General features: G+C 35.2%; 1 protein-coding gene across 1 annotated transcript in view; it reads right to left on the bottom strand.

Annotated features, from left to right (window-relative positions):
- Positions 1–16,835, bottom strand: part of LOC149554539 (receptor-like serine/threonine-protein kinase ALE2) — a 54,922-nt gene extending 38,087 nt beyond the window's left edge. The window contains exon 1 of the mRNA XM_089828586.1: positions 15,893–16,835. Within this exon, the coding sequence (XP_089684712.1) occupies positions 15,893–16,022 (130 nt within the window). The 5' untranslated portion in view covers positions 16,023–16,835. The remainder of the gene's footprint in view (positions 1–15,892) is intronic.
- Between the last annotated feature and the right edge of the window lie 719 nt (positions 16,836–17,554).

Genomic DNA, 17,554 nt, shown 5'->3' with positions numbered 1-17,554 from the left:
ATAATAAAATCATTATAATTATTATTATATCATATTATATAATATAATTATTATTAATGTAATAATTATATTTTCAATTTCATGTAATACAAATAAATTAATAATATAATTATTTTTAATACAATAATTATATTATCATGACCTTTATGTTATCTATGCCGGCTTGAATTAATCTGACCATAGCTACAACAGCATCAACAATTAAATGCTTCAATTCCTTTCTACTGTCAACATGATTATTTCTTTGACTTCTTTGCACACCACTTAACTCCTAATGCCTATAAGATGTTATATCTACCTTAGAATCATTGGCCTTCCTTTGATATTCCAAATAATCTATCCAGATCCTCTATAGAATAAGTTTGTGGCACAGCTCTTTCTCCCCTTTTTAGGAACATGGGTTTTGAGGATTTTGGAAAAGAACTTCCTGGCTAGTAATTTGCATATGTAGGCTTCAACATATTGCATTGTTCTGGTATCTTTTTGATTTTGTAATGGGCTCGGAGTGGGCATGTTTTCTTGGATATACAGCAACCATGTCAGCAAATCAAATATTCTTTCTTGCCCATACTGATTACCACCATGTTACCTTGAAACAGGTCTAGTATATTCCTTAAAGCCGAAGTGGACATCCTGGGCCTGGAGGTGGAAGCAGATGCCGAGGAGGCACTTCCCGGTGGCTTCCACAGGCATATGCTTCTACTATTTGGTTAAGATTTATATCCAGTTTAGGCTTGCACAGAAGAAAGAATTCAAAATTGCTAAATCTTAAGGTTGACAATTATTGGCTACTCTGTGTGTGGAGGGCATTTGCAGAGCATTGTCTTGTGTTAGAAGCAGAAAATGCATCTAAGAGTTTGTGTGGCAGCAGATTTAAATCCACAGATCAATTTCTATTATGTTTGTTAATATTTATATACATGGTATCTTCCATTAGAAATGTTAAGGAGACAATAGATAAGACTAAAGATGCGATCTTATCTACTGTTGTTTCCAGTTCAGGAGATCTGTGGTTTTTGACTGAGGATTTTGGCAACATCAGTGAATCTGTGATCCTAGAACAATTCATTTATTCAAAATTCAAGGTTAATTTAAATTCATTTCTTTGCACATGTATATGTATAGACAAGTCTAAATGCATCTGAATCCCCCCAAAACAAATCCATGCATCTGTGCACCTGCTTCTCCCATCTGTTTCTGGATCTGCACCGAAATCAGTAACTTTGGTCTTTTCTCCTCTAACATGGATCTTTCATTTTTGGCCATACCCTACAAGCCTAATCCAAGAAACAACCTAGTAGTAGCAATCAATAGCACCATCTCAAAGTTGAAGCTCAATAAGGTTTGGGTGTATTACTCTCAAAGGAGGTGAGGTCGGAAAAAATCTAAATCAAAGGTCATTCCAAGCATGAGGGCAAGAGCAAGAGAAAGAAGAATGATCAATGATCTCAATCAAAGTCTCCTGACATGTCTGAGATCAAGTGATGGAATTGTGACACAACCGGCCACATCAAAAAGGATTGCAAGGAGAAGGTCACAAAACATTCCAAGAATGGCGGAAACTTCCATTGATGACACTGGTGAGGTGTTCAAAACAGCCTTTACCAAACATGCATCTAAGAATACAGGTTGATTGACTTTGGTGCATCTCTCCAAATGACTCTTTGAAGCAATAGTTTACTAAGTACAAGAGCTATGATGATGGAAGGGTCTGCTTGGGAGATGATTCTTCTCACAGGATTATTGATTGTGGCAAGGTTACACTCACTTTTACAAATGGATGGACCAAATCCCTCTTCAGTGTTCTACACATCACAAGTTTGACAAAGAACCTAGTGTTTGCATGCAAAAAGAATGATTTGGGAGTGCATGTGGCCTTCAACAAAGACAAATGCAAAATGGAGCATAAAGCTGTGGCTTTGACCAAGAGAGTTCATATTGGAACTCTACTTCATTTGGGTCCAAGCACCATTCAATGCAAAAAAATTTAAGGTTACTACATCTGACAATCAGAAACTTCCCACTAAGAAGACCATTATAGCAAGAGTATACAGGCTACATGGGTGAGAAAGGCCTATGAACATCAAAATGCAAAAACTTAGTAATGGGCTGGCTAATTGTTCCCTAGATATAGACTTTTGTGAAAATTATATAAGAAAAGTAAGTGTTCAATTTTACTGAAGCTCTAATAAAGAGGTAGTTGGACTTGAAGTATATTGATGTATTTGGTTTTGTTGATCTACCTTCACTTGCAAGATCCATACATTATGTTACTTTTATTGATTAACTCTCTGAAAAAACATAGGTGTTACTCCTCGAGCATAAATCCAAAACGTTCTCAAAATGCAAAGAATTCAAAGATCTCACTGGGAGCCAGAAAAAGTAAAGAATATCAAGGTGCTAAAAAAACAAAGATGGGAGAGTGGTGTTTAAAAGAGTTCAATAACTTCTGCAGAAGCACGAGATTGTTTACAGAGAGTTACAGAGAGAATAAATAGGGAGCTAATGGAGAGAGCTAGATGTCTGGCCAAAGGCTTTGGTTTGGATCAAAATTCATAGGCAAAAAGGTATGGATATTACTTGTTATCTGGTTAACATATCTCTTACATCAACTCATGGACAAATCCTTTAAAGATGGTTGGTCAGCTAAAAAGATTTTTTTTGTAGTATACCAAGGTACTGATTGTGAAGCATTTGTATGTGCCTAAGAAGAAGAAATCCAATTTAGACTTCAAAGTAAAGATGCCAAGGGTATAAACTTTTGAATCTTCAGAAGAAAGGCAATATCTAGTTGAAAAGTGATCTTCAAGGATATAAGATCATGTTCTAATCCTTCGAAATTCAGATTTTGACAACATTGATGCAACAAAAGCCAAAGCCTACCAAGATTGCCCTAAGGCTAAATTAAAGACTCAGCAGGAATCAAAAGAAGAATAAACTCATTCCTCATTATTAAGGGTGTCCACTCAAAAGGAAAGTAACTACAGAGGTATGGCCCACCTATTTTCAATTGTATATTTTCTTTCTATGCTACTGATAATAGACCTTAAACTATGAAGAAAGCAATCGAGTTTGCAGACATGAATCCTATAAAATGGACATTGTTAAGGAGATGACTGCACCAGAGAATTATAATACATTGGAGATTGGTTAAGCTTCCCAAGATAAGAAATTTGTTAGAGATGCAGATGGTCTTTCAAGATAAAGTTTAGTTCCACTTACAAGATTGGAAGTACAAGACAAAATCACTAGCTATAAGTGCTATTCCCGGGCAGAGAATATATTTTCTGTGACCTCTTCTCATGTTGACCTAAAGTTGAAATATGCATGCTGAGACAACTTTCTAGCATAAGTATTTCAAAGAGAAGATGTAAATGTCGTGGGAACATCAATTTGTGGTGAAGGGCAGAACAGATATAGTTTTTAGATTGAAGAAATTTGTTTATGATCTGTTGTCCTGCATTTTGTCACCACAAAATGTAGGTAACAATACGAAACTTTTTCAAACTAGTTTCGCATTTCTCTAAGCTTATTTCATTATTTAATTGGTTTGTATTAATCAATCAAACAACACCAATTGATATAACGAATCATTTTATTGAAGGCTTTTGTCAAGTCTTTTTCGTTTCTTTGATTGTCAAGCCTATACTTGATTTTTGAGGCCTTCAATGTCCTTTTCTTTGTTTTTGAGTGTGTGTTTGTTGATTTTAGTCCTTTGATCTTGCTCAAACCATGGCTTTCAATTTCCCCTTTGATTTGATCTAACCTAGAGCTTAATCGGAGTTGTCAATCAGAAAATATGGTCATTTTAATGCCTCAAAAGTGGACCTTTTAATGCAACAGCATGAATAAAATATCATGTTATATTTTTTAGTTATTTTATCATTTAAATTTTCATTTAAAGTAACTATAGTGCACTTTATGTTATAATTTTGAGTTGAGTTATTTTTTTATTTTTCACTTAAAGTCATTATATAAACTATATAGTTTCAGTTTAATTTTTGATATTTAAATCAAATGCTCATTTAAATGTTACTTTTTAAATGATATTTGTGTTATATTTTAAATATGATATATAAATATTGTTTATGTCTCATTAAAGTAACATTTTAAAGAAATTAAATTGATATGTGTTTGTTAAATGACTAAGTTATCAAACATGGGCATTTTATATGCAATTTACATGTAAGATCCATTAAAAGTGGACATTTTATATGTCACTGCATATAAAGTTCAACTTAAAAGCATAAGACTATCAAAAGTGGACCTTTTTTATGTCATTACATCAAAATGTGAGTTTTATATGTCATTGCATCAAAAACATGAGATTTCACATAATATATGCAATCCTCCCCAAAAGGTCCGATTTTGGTCAAATGCATGTTTTAAAATCTATCATGCACCCTAAAAGATCTGATTTACCTTGTTGAGACTTTTTAAAATATGCATGTCACCCCAAAAGGTCTGATTTTGACTAAAAGCATATTTTAAAATATGTTGTGCCTCCTAAAAAGTCCGATTTTGGAAGAACACATGTAATGGGCCTCCAAGAACCCGATTTTGGAGATTGTGAGAGATTTACTTGATGGTTTTGCATGAGATTTTCTCCAATAGGGCCGTCTTTGCTTGGTAATGGATTTTTTAACATCAAAAATGGATTTATCTTGCTAAAAAACATTTTTCCAAACTCCCTCCAAGGGCACATTTTTGGAAAAATAAAATCAAAAAACACCATCGTTTGCTCACGTTTTTGCCCAAAGAGGAATCAATTTGGCATTTTAAGTGTTTGTCATTGCATTGTGATACACATTTTCAACTTTAGAAGCCAAAATGTTTTTGTTTCATGCCTTTTTTTTTTAAATCACGTTTTTGCTAAAAACGTCCAGAAAATTGGGGATTTAATCCACTTTTATGTGTTTTGAAGCCATTTTCTTACATTTGGATCCATATATATATATATTTGATAAAGTCGTTTTTGCATTCACAAGTCAAAAATGACTCAAAAACATGCATTTTTTGGCCACGTTTTTGCAAAAACGGCCCAGATTTTTGCATTAAAAAGTCATGTTTTTGTTCAAAAACCTCAAAACATGGCATTTCAGCCCATACATTTGGATCAAGCGGGGTTGTTTTTTAGTTTTAATGCGTGCTCTTGTCTTTGGAGACCACGTTTTTGGCCTTCTCATGTCAAATTCGACCATTGAATGTCCATTACATGCAAATACGGAAAAAGTCAAAAAGTTATTTGAAAATCCAGATTTGAAGGAGAATTGGTCTTCAAGTTTATAAAACTTACTATTTTGGCTCTTTAACCTCCAAATAAGTGGACATTTTCAAACTTGTTCATCAATTCATACTTATCTTACTATTTCCATGCATATTATTGCTTGATGATTGCCACTTGTTGAAATTGATACCATGGAAAGTGCATTTTTCCTTTACAAAAGAAGAAATTGTTCATTTTCATGTTTTTGGTTTTTCCCCAAACTCCAAATTCGAAATTGTATGTTGAAGTGCTTTGCATATTGACATATTTGAGTCACTTTCCAAAGGTAAAATTTTTCTTTTGAGTTTTTGTGTTTTGTGCTTGCTTTCTGGTTTTCTTGACTTTGGAAAAGTTACAAATTCTTTCCCAAGAACTTCTTGTTGTTTCACTTTATGAGAAAGCATCATCGCATTCCATTTTCATCTTTCCATGTCACAACACTTTACATTTCATTTGTCAAAGGTGATTACATGTATTTCGTCCCATCCACCATCCGCTAATCTCATTCTCCACTTCCATTTTCACTCATCTCACTTTCCGCATTCACTCGCATGACACAATTACACGAAAAAGTTTACGTGTGATTGCATCTTCAAAACCCCGATTTTGACTTAAAGTCACTTTTTGAAAAGTCAAAAAGTTGTCATTTTCATCTTCCATGTACTTTGATTTCACCTTTTCACCAAAGATGACAATAAAGTTCATTATCCCTCTTCCATTTTCCATTTCCATCTCTCCATATGCATCCACGCCTTCATGAGAAAATAGATGTTTCCACATCTTTCCATGCTCCGCATCTTATCTTCCATCCGCACTTAAATGTAAAGCGCATCCTCCATCTGCATTCGCATCTCATCTCACTTTTCATTCCTTACTACATGTTGCACTTACATGTAATTCATTTTCCATGTAATAACATCTCAAAAACCCTAAGTCACGTTTGACAATCAGCAATCTTCATTTGCACACATTCTCATGCATTCCACTTTCATGTTTCAAAGCATTTCCATCTTTCCAAGCACTTTGCTTCAAAAAAAAAGAGTTGCAGATGCTTGTCGGAAAGTTGTTCCGAGTTTACATCTGGGCATCACTGAGAAGGTTTTCAAAGTGTTAGAGATTCCAATTTGTGTTGATCTACAAAGGAGAATTCACAACAACTTGAGCGAAAAAAGCTTGATCACATCAATTTTTCAAGCAATTCATCAAAGAAAGTCATAGGTTATCAAAAGACGCAAGACCATGGTTATCAAGGTGAACACAATGACACAATATATAAGAACACTCAATCTTATAATCATCCAGGATAGCATCACCAAGTACAAGGCTTTTCAAAACAATCCCTCGAATATTTTCCTTCTCTTTCGTCTTCTTTCTTCTTCTTTCATGTTTGTAGTTGGAGAGGATGCATTACATGAAAGATGTAATTACATGTAATGCGAATTACATGTACTAGAAAAGATGAAATGCAAGTTGCATGTAACCCTATAATTTCTCTTCTAGTTAGACTAGACCAAAGTTGGATGAGTTGCTCCCACTTTTTCCCCCACTTTTTCTCAACTTTTGTGCGTATATAAAGGAGCGCCCCCTCATTGTAAAAATCATCTTTATCTTTATACAAGAGAGCTCTGGAGAAATTGTGCTAGCAGAACTTTGTTTGTGTAGCACATTTTGAAAGAAATGTGAATACATAGGAGCATTTGGGACTTAACTTTGATTAAATGAGATTGTTACTTGTATGAGTTATAAACTTTGTCTATAATTCGTCTAAGTTGTCTTTGATTCATGTTATTTTGTATTCTTGGTAATCGTATCTTGTGAATTGAATATAAAAGAGTTAAGAAGCAATTGAAGCTAGAGCTTTGACCAAGAGCAATTGTGGAAATATATAGCTAAAAACTTTGTCTGTAGCTTATACTTCTTTCTTAATTCAGAAAATAGTTAATTTATTCTTACTTTTAGGAGTCTTTGTGCCCTAATTGTAAAGCTTTTCATATAGAAGTGCAACCGGACTTAGAGCCAAACCAGTACATTTTTAGCTAGCCTTTGAGTTAGTGAAAATTTATCAATATCACTGTTTCCAGCTCTTGATAGAAGTGTAGTTAGAGATTCACCTTGCCCATTACTCGCTCCACGAGTAAGTAGATTCTTTCTTGAAAGACAAAAAGAAAGGATATTAGTAACACCCATTTTATAAAATCTCTCGACTTCTTGCTTACCTTCAATTGATCCAAGAAACAGTGAGAAAGTGGAGTCTTCCCTTTAAGGTAGGAGAGAATTTGTCTCACATGTTGTGGCTAGTCATCCTATTTTGCGATTGGATTTTTACCCAAAATTGCCAGTTGCAAAATATCTACCCAACATGATCTAAAACAATTAACCTCACATATGTGGCATATCCTCTCATGTTGCAAAGCTTAGATCTCTTATATTTGTGGTAAATAACAAATCCGAAGAGGATGCTTTGCTTCTTTCTTTAAAAAGTGTTGATGATTCATGGGTTTTAGATTATGAGGCTTCATTTTATGCTACACCTCATAGAGGTTATTTTATTGATTATGTCCAAGGAGATTTTGGGCTTGTTTATTCGAGGAATAATAAACCCTATCAGATTGTTGGAAAGGGAAAAGTTAAAATTAAATTGCAGAATGAGAATCACTGGCACTACATGAGGTAAGAAATGTTCCAAGGCTGAGTAGGAATTTAATTTCAGCCGGGCAACTCGGTGATGAGAGTTGTGTAGTTATTTTTAATGACAATAATTGTAAAGTTTCAAAAGGTTCCCTTGTAGTAGCAAAAGGTGTGAAAGTAAGCACCTTATATCTTTGTACAAGTCATATTGTTCCTTCTACTTTCATTGTTTCAAAGAAAAATGAATATTCAAGAACAGTTGTTGCAGTTGAGCAAGGAAAGCAAATAAGTGTTGTAAATTCTAATACAATGCTATGGCACCACAGACTTGGGCACATGAGTGAGAAAGGTATGAAATTACTTCATCCAAAGAAAGTTTTACCAGGTATGAAATGTGTTAATATGGATTTCTGTGAAAGTTGTGTATGAAAAACAAAAGAGAGTGAGTTTGTGAAGAGCAAGAAAGAAAAGAAAAATGAGAAATTAGTGCTTATGCATATAGATGTATGGGGACCAGCTCAAGTATCTTCCCTTGGTGGCTCTCATTATTATGTTGCATTTATTGATGATACAACTAAAAAAGTATGAGTTTATTTCCTTAGACAGAAATCTAATGTATTTCAAACTTTTAAGAAATGGAAATGCTTGGTTGAAAATGAGACTAGTAAAAGATTAAAATGTCTCAAATCTGATAATGGTGGTGAGTATTGCAATCAAGAATTTGAAAATTATTGCTCCACTATTGGTATTCGTAGACAAGAAAACTGTTCCAAGGACTACAGAAAAATGGAGTGGTTGAATGCATGAATAGGACAATAATGTTGTATATTTGATTAATAGAGGTCCCTCTACTCCTTTGGACTGTGGTATTCCAGAGGAAGCATAGACTGGTAAGAAGGTAAGTTATTCTTTTCTAAAAACCTTTGGTTGTGAAGCATTTGCATATATAGATTCTGAAAATAGAATCAAGCTGGAAGCTAAGTCAAAGAAATGTGTATTTGTTGAATATGGCATTAATAAGAAATGTGTATTTGTTGAATATGGCATTAATGAATTTGGTTTGTCTTTGAAATTTTCAAAATCATAAAATTGTAAGAAGCAAGGATGTCATATTTAATGAGAATGCATTGTACAAAGATCTGTTGCAGCAACATGAGAAGAAAGAAAATGATTTTGTAGTGTTGGATGATACTCCAAAAGATGATGTTCCAGCAGTTCCTCATGATCTGCAACAACCGTAACAACAAATATCACACACCCCAGTCAATGTTAGACGGTCAACAAGTCTAAGTAGACCTCCATAAAGATTTTCTCCTTCTTTGTATTCTATTTTACTTACTAATGTTGGTGAACCTACATGTTCTAATGAAGTTGTGCAGGAGGATACAAAGATTCAGCGGGAGCTTGCAATGAAGAAGAAATGGACTCTTTGCCAAAAAATAAGAAATGGGATTTATGCAAGTTGTTTGCAGGTAAAAGGGCTTTACAAAATAAATTTGTTTACAAGTTGATAGAAGAGGATGGAGGTAAGAAAATATTTAAAATCAGGTTAGTTGTAAAAGGATTTGCACAAAAAATGGGCATTGATTTTGATGAAATATTTTCTCCTGTTGTTAAAAAGACTTCTATTCGTACTATTTTAAGTGTTGTTGCTACTGAAGATCTGCATTTGGAGCAGTTTGATGCTAAAATAGCCTTTCTTCATGGTGATTTGGATGAAGAGATATATATGGCACAACCACAGGGATTTCAGGTCCAAAGTATGGAGAATCTAGTGTGCAAGTTGAAGAAAAGTTTATATGGCTTAAAGCAAGTACCTCGGATATGGTATCTGAAACTTGATAGTTTTATGCATGAGCATGGATATAGTAGGTGTTATTCAAATCATTGTGTTTATTTTAAGAAATTGGATGATGACAGCTACATTATTTTATGTTTATATGTTGATGATATGCTTATAGTCGGGTCTAACATGAATCACATTAAGGGGCCGATACGTCAGTTAGCACATTCATTTGCTATGAAGGATTTGGGGGTAGCAAAATGAATCCTTGGTATGAAGATTTACAGTGATAGGAAGAATTGAAATATAACATTATCTCAGGCTGATTATGTTGTAAAGGTGTTGCAACATTTCTCTATGGAGAATGTTAAAACTGTCAGCACACTTTTACTTGGTCATTTGAAATTGACTAAGGCATATGTCCAAAGAAACAAGAAGAGGAGGCTAAGATGTCCACAATACCTTATGCTTCAGCTTTAGGAAGCTTGATGTATGCTATAGTATGTACAAGGCCAGATATTGCACATGCAGTGGGAGTTGTTAACAGGTATATAAGTCGTCCAGGACTTGAGCATTGGAATGCAATTAAATGGATTCTTAGATATTTGTGAGGAACATTCAATAAGTGTTTACATTTTGGGGGCTCTACTACTGATTTACAGGGCTATGTTGACTCAAATTTGGCAGGGGATATTGATACCAGGTAGTGTACTACAGGTTATGTATTTACTGTTGGTGGGGCAGCAGAGAGTTGGGTTTCTTGGTTGCAGAAGGTTAATGCTTTATCCACTACAGAGGCAGAGTATGTTGTTACTACAAAGGCAGCCAAAGGGATGATATGGCTTCAGTTCTTTATAGAAGAATTAGGACACCCACAAAGGGATAATTATTTGTTCACAGATAGCCTGAGTGTCATTCATCTTGCGAAGAATTTTGCTTTGCGTTGAAAGACAAAACACATACAGTTGCAGTATCATTTCATTCAGTCAATTTTTGGATGATGGACAGTTAAAGTTGGAGAAGATACATACAAATGATAATATAGTAGATATGTTTACCAAGGCAGTAACAAAGGAGAAGCTGACAATTGGTCTTCTAGACTAAACAGAATAAAAGAACAGCAAAGTCCAAGGTGGTTTGATATTACAACTTTAGCAATGCTATGATCATTCTCCAAGTCGGAGGTTATTGTTGTGGAATCTGATCAGTTTGACAAGTGAAGATTTTATACCTAAGTGTTGTACAACTTGCAAGTCTTGGGATCAACTGAATTATGTAAAAACAAATATTATTATATTTTGCCCTCATGAAATTTCATTATTTTCAGTTCTAACATGTTTCATTGGTCTTAGAAATGTTGTGAGCCATGAAATCAAGAAATACTAGGTGGACTTGATATAGTTGTGCAAGAGTTTATTACACACCCACATGAAGCATTTATGTGTTACATTCAACCCCCTTGGTCATACAAGAGAACTATTTAACTAAGGTGTTACTTTCTCTTTGTAGATGAGTTACACTTGGAGTAGGGCACATGGATTGAATGTCGAACACCCTAACATGGTTTTGAAACATGGTTTTCAGCCCATGGTTTAGGAAAACCATTGATGAGTCTCCTAGGCCTAAATATATATTCAAGGTGGATGAAGAATATTCGATATGTTTTATCCAAGGTTATGCTGCCAAATTTTCACCTAGTATATAGTATTGACCTCAATAAAGCGAGGAAACTACTATTGTAACGTAACTTGTTGAATGATACAAGTGTATGGTATTGATATAGGGACAGGGTAAACTTAAGCTGAATGATTTGAAATATACAACAAACCCTGCTCAGAGTTATACACGAAACAATATGATTATCACATGAAATAATGGGAACAAGATCCATATAAAGCTAGGCAATTGGCAGCCACATTGATGTAATAATTAAAAGAAGTTTGTCAACATGCCCGGCTGTGAGGCCTTCTAGGTTTCGGCCATATAATGAATTTATGAAGTTAGAATCCAAATTCTCATCTTATCCTACTTCTCAAAATATCATCTTATCTTCTCCTTATCTTCTACTACTTCTATCTCTAACCAAGCTTCTTATATAGCTAGCTAAGCCACAAGTCAACTACTCAAACATTTAATTACATTATAGGTCCAAACTAGGAAGAGTAAACCAAAACCCACGCTAAATGAAACCTAAAGCATTGCGCACTCAAAGGAGGATCCACACATGTCCAAGGAGTCGGCTCCTAACTTCGCAACATGTTACGTTAACATAAGAAACTGTGCAGAAAGAAATAACACGCCTCACCAAAAGGAAACACGCCAAAAATAGAGACTACAAAGAACGGTTCCCAACTCGAGAAATACAACCAATCAAAGCTTGCGCTCTTGGGAGGATCAAGGATAGGTCCTCATCAACATGTTAACTGCACATAACACGACACCAACAACAGCAATAGCTACTTCACGAACAACAGACTGGTACAGAAAACAATATATGTTTTTGACTAATGCAAGATTGCTCAAAGACCCAAAATACTCCTGCATTAGGTATGGAGGTTGGGTATATAGCTTTACAAGATTTTCCCAAGGCATATTATGTCTCGTGGTTTAACTATTCCTATCAGTCTTCCATTCTCCTGTTCTCTGACTAGTATCATTACTCTATTTAGATTATTTTGGATTTAGCATAATTACATTACTCTCCAAATTGGATCAGCTATGAATTTGTCCTGCTTTCTTTCAAAAAAAAATCCTCAACCTTGTGAGGGAGCATCCTAGGGCAGCAAGGCATCAGTGTTATCAAGGCATGTTCTAATGCTTTGATCTGGGTGGATTTCCACATAATTAAAATAGGTATGGAATATAAGGATCCTAGAGTGGGTATTTTTTCTGCTATTTCCTACAAATGAAGCTTCCTCTTTATCTTTGACAACCAACACAAATGTTAAAACAGAAGCATGAAAAAGGTTAAAGGAACAAGAGTTGGTGAAAACGAAAAACCAATGTGCTCAATGAGGAGTTTTTGGCAATATATGACCAGCTTATTGAAGTTCAGAATTTCTATCTTGATTTGAAAACGATTGTTGAGAATCTTGCCATCACTCCTGTATGGCGAAAGATGGGAATAATGGGTGCATTTACCCTGCCCACATTGGAGAGGAATGTGTTAGATCATGCATCAGCAAGAAAAGATCATCCTAAGGCTGAATTTCCAATATTTATAAGACTGTAATGCCTACCAAGTGTAGAACACTAAAGATGACATTAAGGCATTGGTTGGCAAAGGGTTCTCTAGGCAAGTCAAAGATAAAGCTCGTGGCATTGCCAAATGGGGTGCACTATGAGCTAAAAATAAAAACTACTAATACTGTATGAAAATGGGTTGCCTTTTTCTATGAGTGCCATCCTAAAAACATTTTGCTTTTTGTTGCGTGTAAGGAGCTTCCTAATCCCCTTTTGTTCATTATAGGCATAATAGGTTCAAATAGTCTAAGGTTAGTAACGGACTTTTTGGTTTGTACTTGGCACCTTTTCTATTTATTGAACCATGGATAAGGGGCCTTATAAAAACATTATTAATCCATCAAAGAAAAATATTACGTTGCTATTTAATGATATTAAATGTTTTAATAAACATTTAGTATCATGTTTTTGATACTAGAAGCAGCAGAACAAGGGTGCTGTCACTTTAGAACAAAAGCCCAGTGGGCAATAGTCAGCAGATTGACACTATCAGCAAGATGAAGAATGAAGAATATTAGAGGAGAAATGAGTTTAGTAGCAAACCAAGGGACTAAAGGGAAGAGGTAATAAGGGATAGTAAGGATTATCATAACTTTGTATGTGACTAATCAGTTTTGTTCATAAGAGATAATCTACAAGCACCAATAATTATCTCTAGCAACATTCTTAGTCGAATGTGAAATGATCATTCATTAAATTTCTGAAAAAGATGACGATCCTGTTATTACTGTTCAGTGTTAAACATAAATAAAATCTTCATGAGACTGCCTACAGAAGATAAATTGGAAGAGCAACTCCTGGCATAAACACAAGATATTGCTAATTTCAAGACAAAGTAGGAAAAAACCACTTCAAAACTACAGTTTTGAGTAGAATCATCATTCATTCCGACATCCATTACAAAGATTATTATTCACATAAATGTTATATGAGTGTAATAATGAATACTCTTAAGCATCCCTTGACTTAGCACATATCAATGTGGATCAACCCTAGCATAGGATTTTATGGATATGTGATCAGTTAACCTAGGTAACTGCTCCACAAACCATGACTTTGATGCAGAGCCACACCTTGGAAAGCTCAGGAGGAATAATCACTCAACTGAGTTACTTCAAGGGGCACGTACATCACCCAAGATCGAACTGCCGCCAAACTCAATAGTCGATTATCTATATCCTTTCTAATCATTTGATTGCATGAATTGATAGATACAGGATTTAACACTAGACATTCATAAAAAATGGTTCTTCAAGAAACGCCATGTTGACACCAGGATATATATAAAAATTTGAATCTTCGTATTCTCTGCTGCAAAACACAGAAGAACACCACAAGAAAACTGAAATTTGTTTCCAATGAAAATCCGTACCAACCCTCAAACCACTGAAACTTGCACAATAAAACCAAAACGCATTCTTTTCTTTCCAAAGTCGAATCTTCCAAAACTGAAAAAACACACTAAAACTGCAACTTTCTATCTTACTCCAATTCGAATGTTTTCTTACATAGCCGACTGGCTTATTTAAAACTGACTCTCCTTTTCTAATAAAAGGATGAGAAACGTTTTTTCGTCTTCTACCCCAAGAAAAGGATAAGAATCCGAAAACCGCCTACTACCTATTATTGGAATCTGACAATCATGCAGTAGGCCACATGTTTTTTTTCCGTCTTCTATCCAAGAAAAGGATAAGAATCCGAAACTGCCTACTACCTATTACTGGAATCTGACAATCATTAAAACTATTCTAATTTAAAGAATCTACACCCGGTCCTAGGTGGCTATATCTGGAGAGCTCATCGAACTGCTACTCTAGGTATGCCACCACATGTAGGACGTTTATTGAAAACATTAAATTTAAAATACAAAACATAAACCTTTCTTATTCTATTTCCCGCTCTGCTACTGCAGCAGACTTGAATCTCGGTAAAAACTATATTCATAATATGCAGAAAATAAGCATACAGAGATCCATTATTTATATATTACATCCCTAATACCTCTTCCAGCGACCACACATTTGGTTTACAAGATCATGAACAAACAACATTAGAATTGTAATTCTCCATAGACTAACAAAGCAAGTATATGTACCTTAACCATCTTTTAAACTCATTATATCCTATAGGACCTAATATTTTTAATGACGACAAATAATAACTGGTCTCTTTCTGTTGCTAACCTCTAAAGTTTAGTAGTGTAAACCAAAGTATGGATGCAAGGATTAGGTGTATCATAGAAATCAACTTCTTCAAATAACTTTCTTCTTGCTCAGTTGACCAATTTCAAGATAGACATACATATTCCTTCTTCTATCTAGCTTGTTTCTCTTCTAAGGGATTGGTATGTACTATTCACGGCCTCAGGAGATTGATCCAGTCTATCGCTATCAAGGAGTCATAAATTTCTTCTCAATTCCTTTTATTCCCATAAGGCCTATGGCATGTCAACACCAAAGTCAAATAAAAATTACTTCAATAATTGTCAAAACGCTCTGTTCTCTGATGAAAATAGTACGCCAGGGATTTCCAAACAAATGACAGCTTGTCATCTCTAGGATTTCCTATCAGTAAAAGAATATACCTGGAAAACTTAAAGCCGTTGATGGTAAAGTATCCGTGAGAATACGAAGCAATACAAAACTGGAACTTTCGATGTATGAAAATGTAAGGCATGATCAGAGATCAACCTTAAAGAATTAGTAATCCTAACGCATAAACACGGGCATTGTAACATGGAAACGAAATATAATACACTGGTGATCAAAGCAATTGTTAACTGACAAGCAGAGGTCATGATCAGTATTATTTACTTGGATTATAAGGACATTACTATCAATTGATGATATAAAATAATGAATTCAAGCCAAAAGCCGCTACTTTTCTAAATTCTCACAATTTTTAAGCAGCAAATTTCTGAAGAAACGTATACCATTGTCAATTCTGTTAACTAAAAACACAAGGTAACTTACCGTGCCTGCAGTCCCCGCAGTAAATGAGCACGTTACAAGCCAACCAAAGCACGCCAACGTTCAAAATAAAGGACTGCCACATTGCTGTCCACGCTGTTTCTGGATAAACAGATCTCGGTTTCAAACTCATTTCTAGGTTTTATTGAAATATATAATAGCAACCGCTGCGAGGAAACCGATCTTCTTAAAAACCCTCATTTTTCTACCATGCCCATGATCACATCATATGCAAAAGCTCTTGTGACCAGATCTTTAACCTGAATAGCTGACAACGATACACGTTCGCTTTGGTAACAATGTAACATATCCATGTTTCCAAAAGGCGCCATCTTTAACTCGAAGCATGCATTGGAGTTCGCCATTACACTGTTCCTGGCAAAAAAATCTCAGCTCCTTGGCATTCCAGGCCAAATTTCGTCTACCATGTGCCAAGCGTCCCTCGCTAAAATGATTCACATTTGCCAAACTGTGGTCGCACGTTCAATTCTCAGCAGGTTCCAGTACCAGGTGCGCATATGGGATCTCAATTAGCTGGGGATCTCAGATTACAAAAATGGCCCAATAAATAACCCACAACCGAATCCTACCTCAAGTCACAAAATCAATCGCAGTCAATGCTGCAGCATTGGGAATGGGTTACAAGAGAGGAACCAACAAAACGCGACTTAAGCAACAGTTGCAACAATCTTTTCGATTAAAAAAATTGAAATTTCAATTCTCATTTACCAAACTAGCTAATATAATTGAAGTCGGCAAATTGTCTGCACCCATAGCTGCATTGTTAATTAAACGCGGGAAATCGTATGCACCCAGTTTAGGCAGCGCCTGCATTAAATTTTTCGCTCCACAATACACTTCAATCCTGCTGCACCACAACTTAATGCCATTAGACACCAAACCGCCTGTACCTACTGCTGCATTTTCAATGGGTGCAAGAAAAGTGCATTAAATCCCAGCTGAAGCAAACTTTACACCATTTTGTTATTGAAAAACGAATTGCAACCCTAACTACAGGAATAACCCTGTCTCAAATCACCAAATTGCTTCCATCCATTGCTGCATTTTGAATTAGGCACGGAAGAACATCATCAAAGGCAAATTTCAACAGTGTTTTTTTTTTTTCTTATAAAACGCAACTGTTTCTGAACCTCAAAGTAAGCTTTCAATGAGAGTCCCCAAAACAAGAATACCCAATGCTAAATCTTAAACCGAGATTCCAAAAACCACATCTTGGAGATTCCAAAACCACGGTATCTTGCTGCATCTTGCTGAAGGAATAAGTGTCAACCTTTCAGCACAGAAAAGCTCTTCAATCCGAACCCTTTAAACAAACTCCAGTGGACATGTTCACTAACATTCCACCAACCATCAGATACATCTACTCATCATGACCGGATAAAAAAGAAAAACAGAATCAAACTTGTTTACTCTGCCAAAGTTTTTGTGAGATCTAGACGCAGAAAGGCAACAAATCAACCAATCATGATAACAACAAACCACAAAAAGTAGATCCAAAAAGCACTGGTGTGTAGAAAAGAAGCAAAAAGTAGAGTGCCAGATGCACTTAAATGCGTCCAATTTAAATATTATTCCAGTTATCATGCATCACTTGTTATTATCTGTGAATGCACGAGTTGCACCGAGGATTGTGGGACCCCGCCC

Source organism: Cupressus sempervirens, chromosome 5 (genome assembly GCF_028749045.1).
Source record: "Cupressus sempervirens isolate cs-2001-9-10 chromosome 5, ASM2874904v1, whole genome shotgun sequence".
Classification (NCBI taxonomy): domain Eukaryota; kingdom Viridiplantae; phylum Streptophyta; class Pinopsida; order Cupressales; family Cupressaceae; genus Cupressus; species Cupressus sempervirens.
Note: the sequence above shows the minus strand (reverse complement) of the source record. Positions and strands in the feature narration are given on the sequence as shown.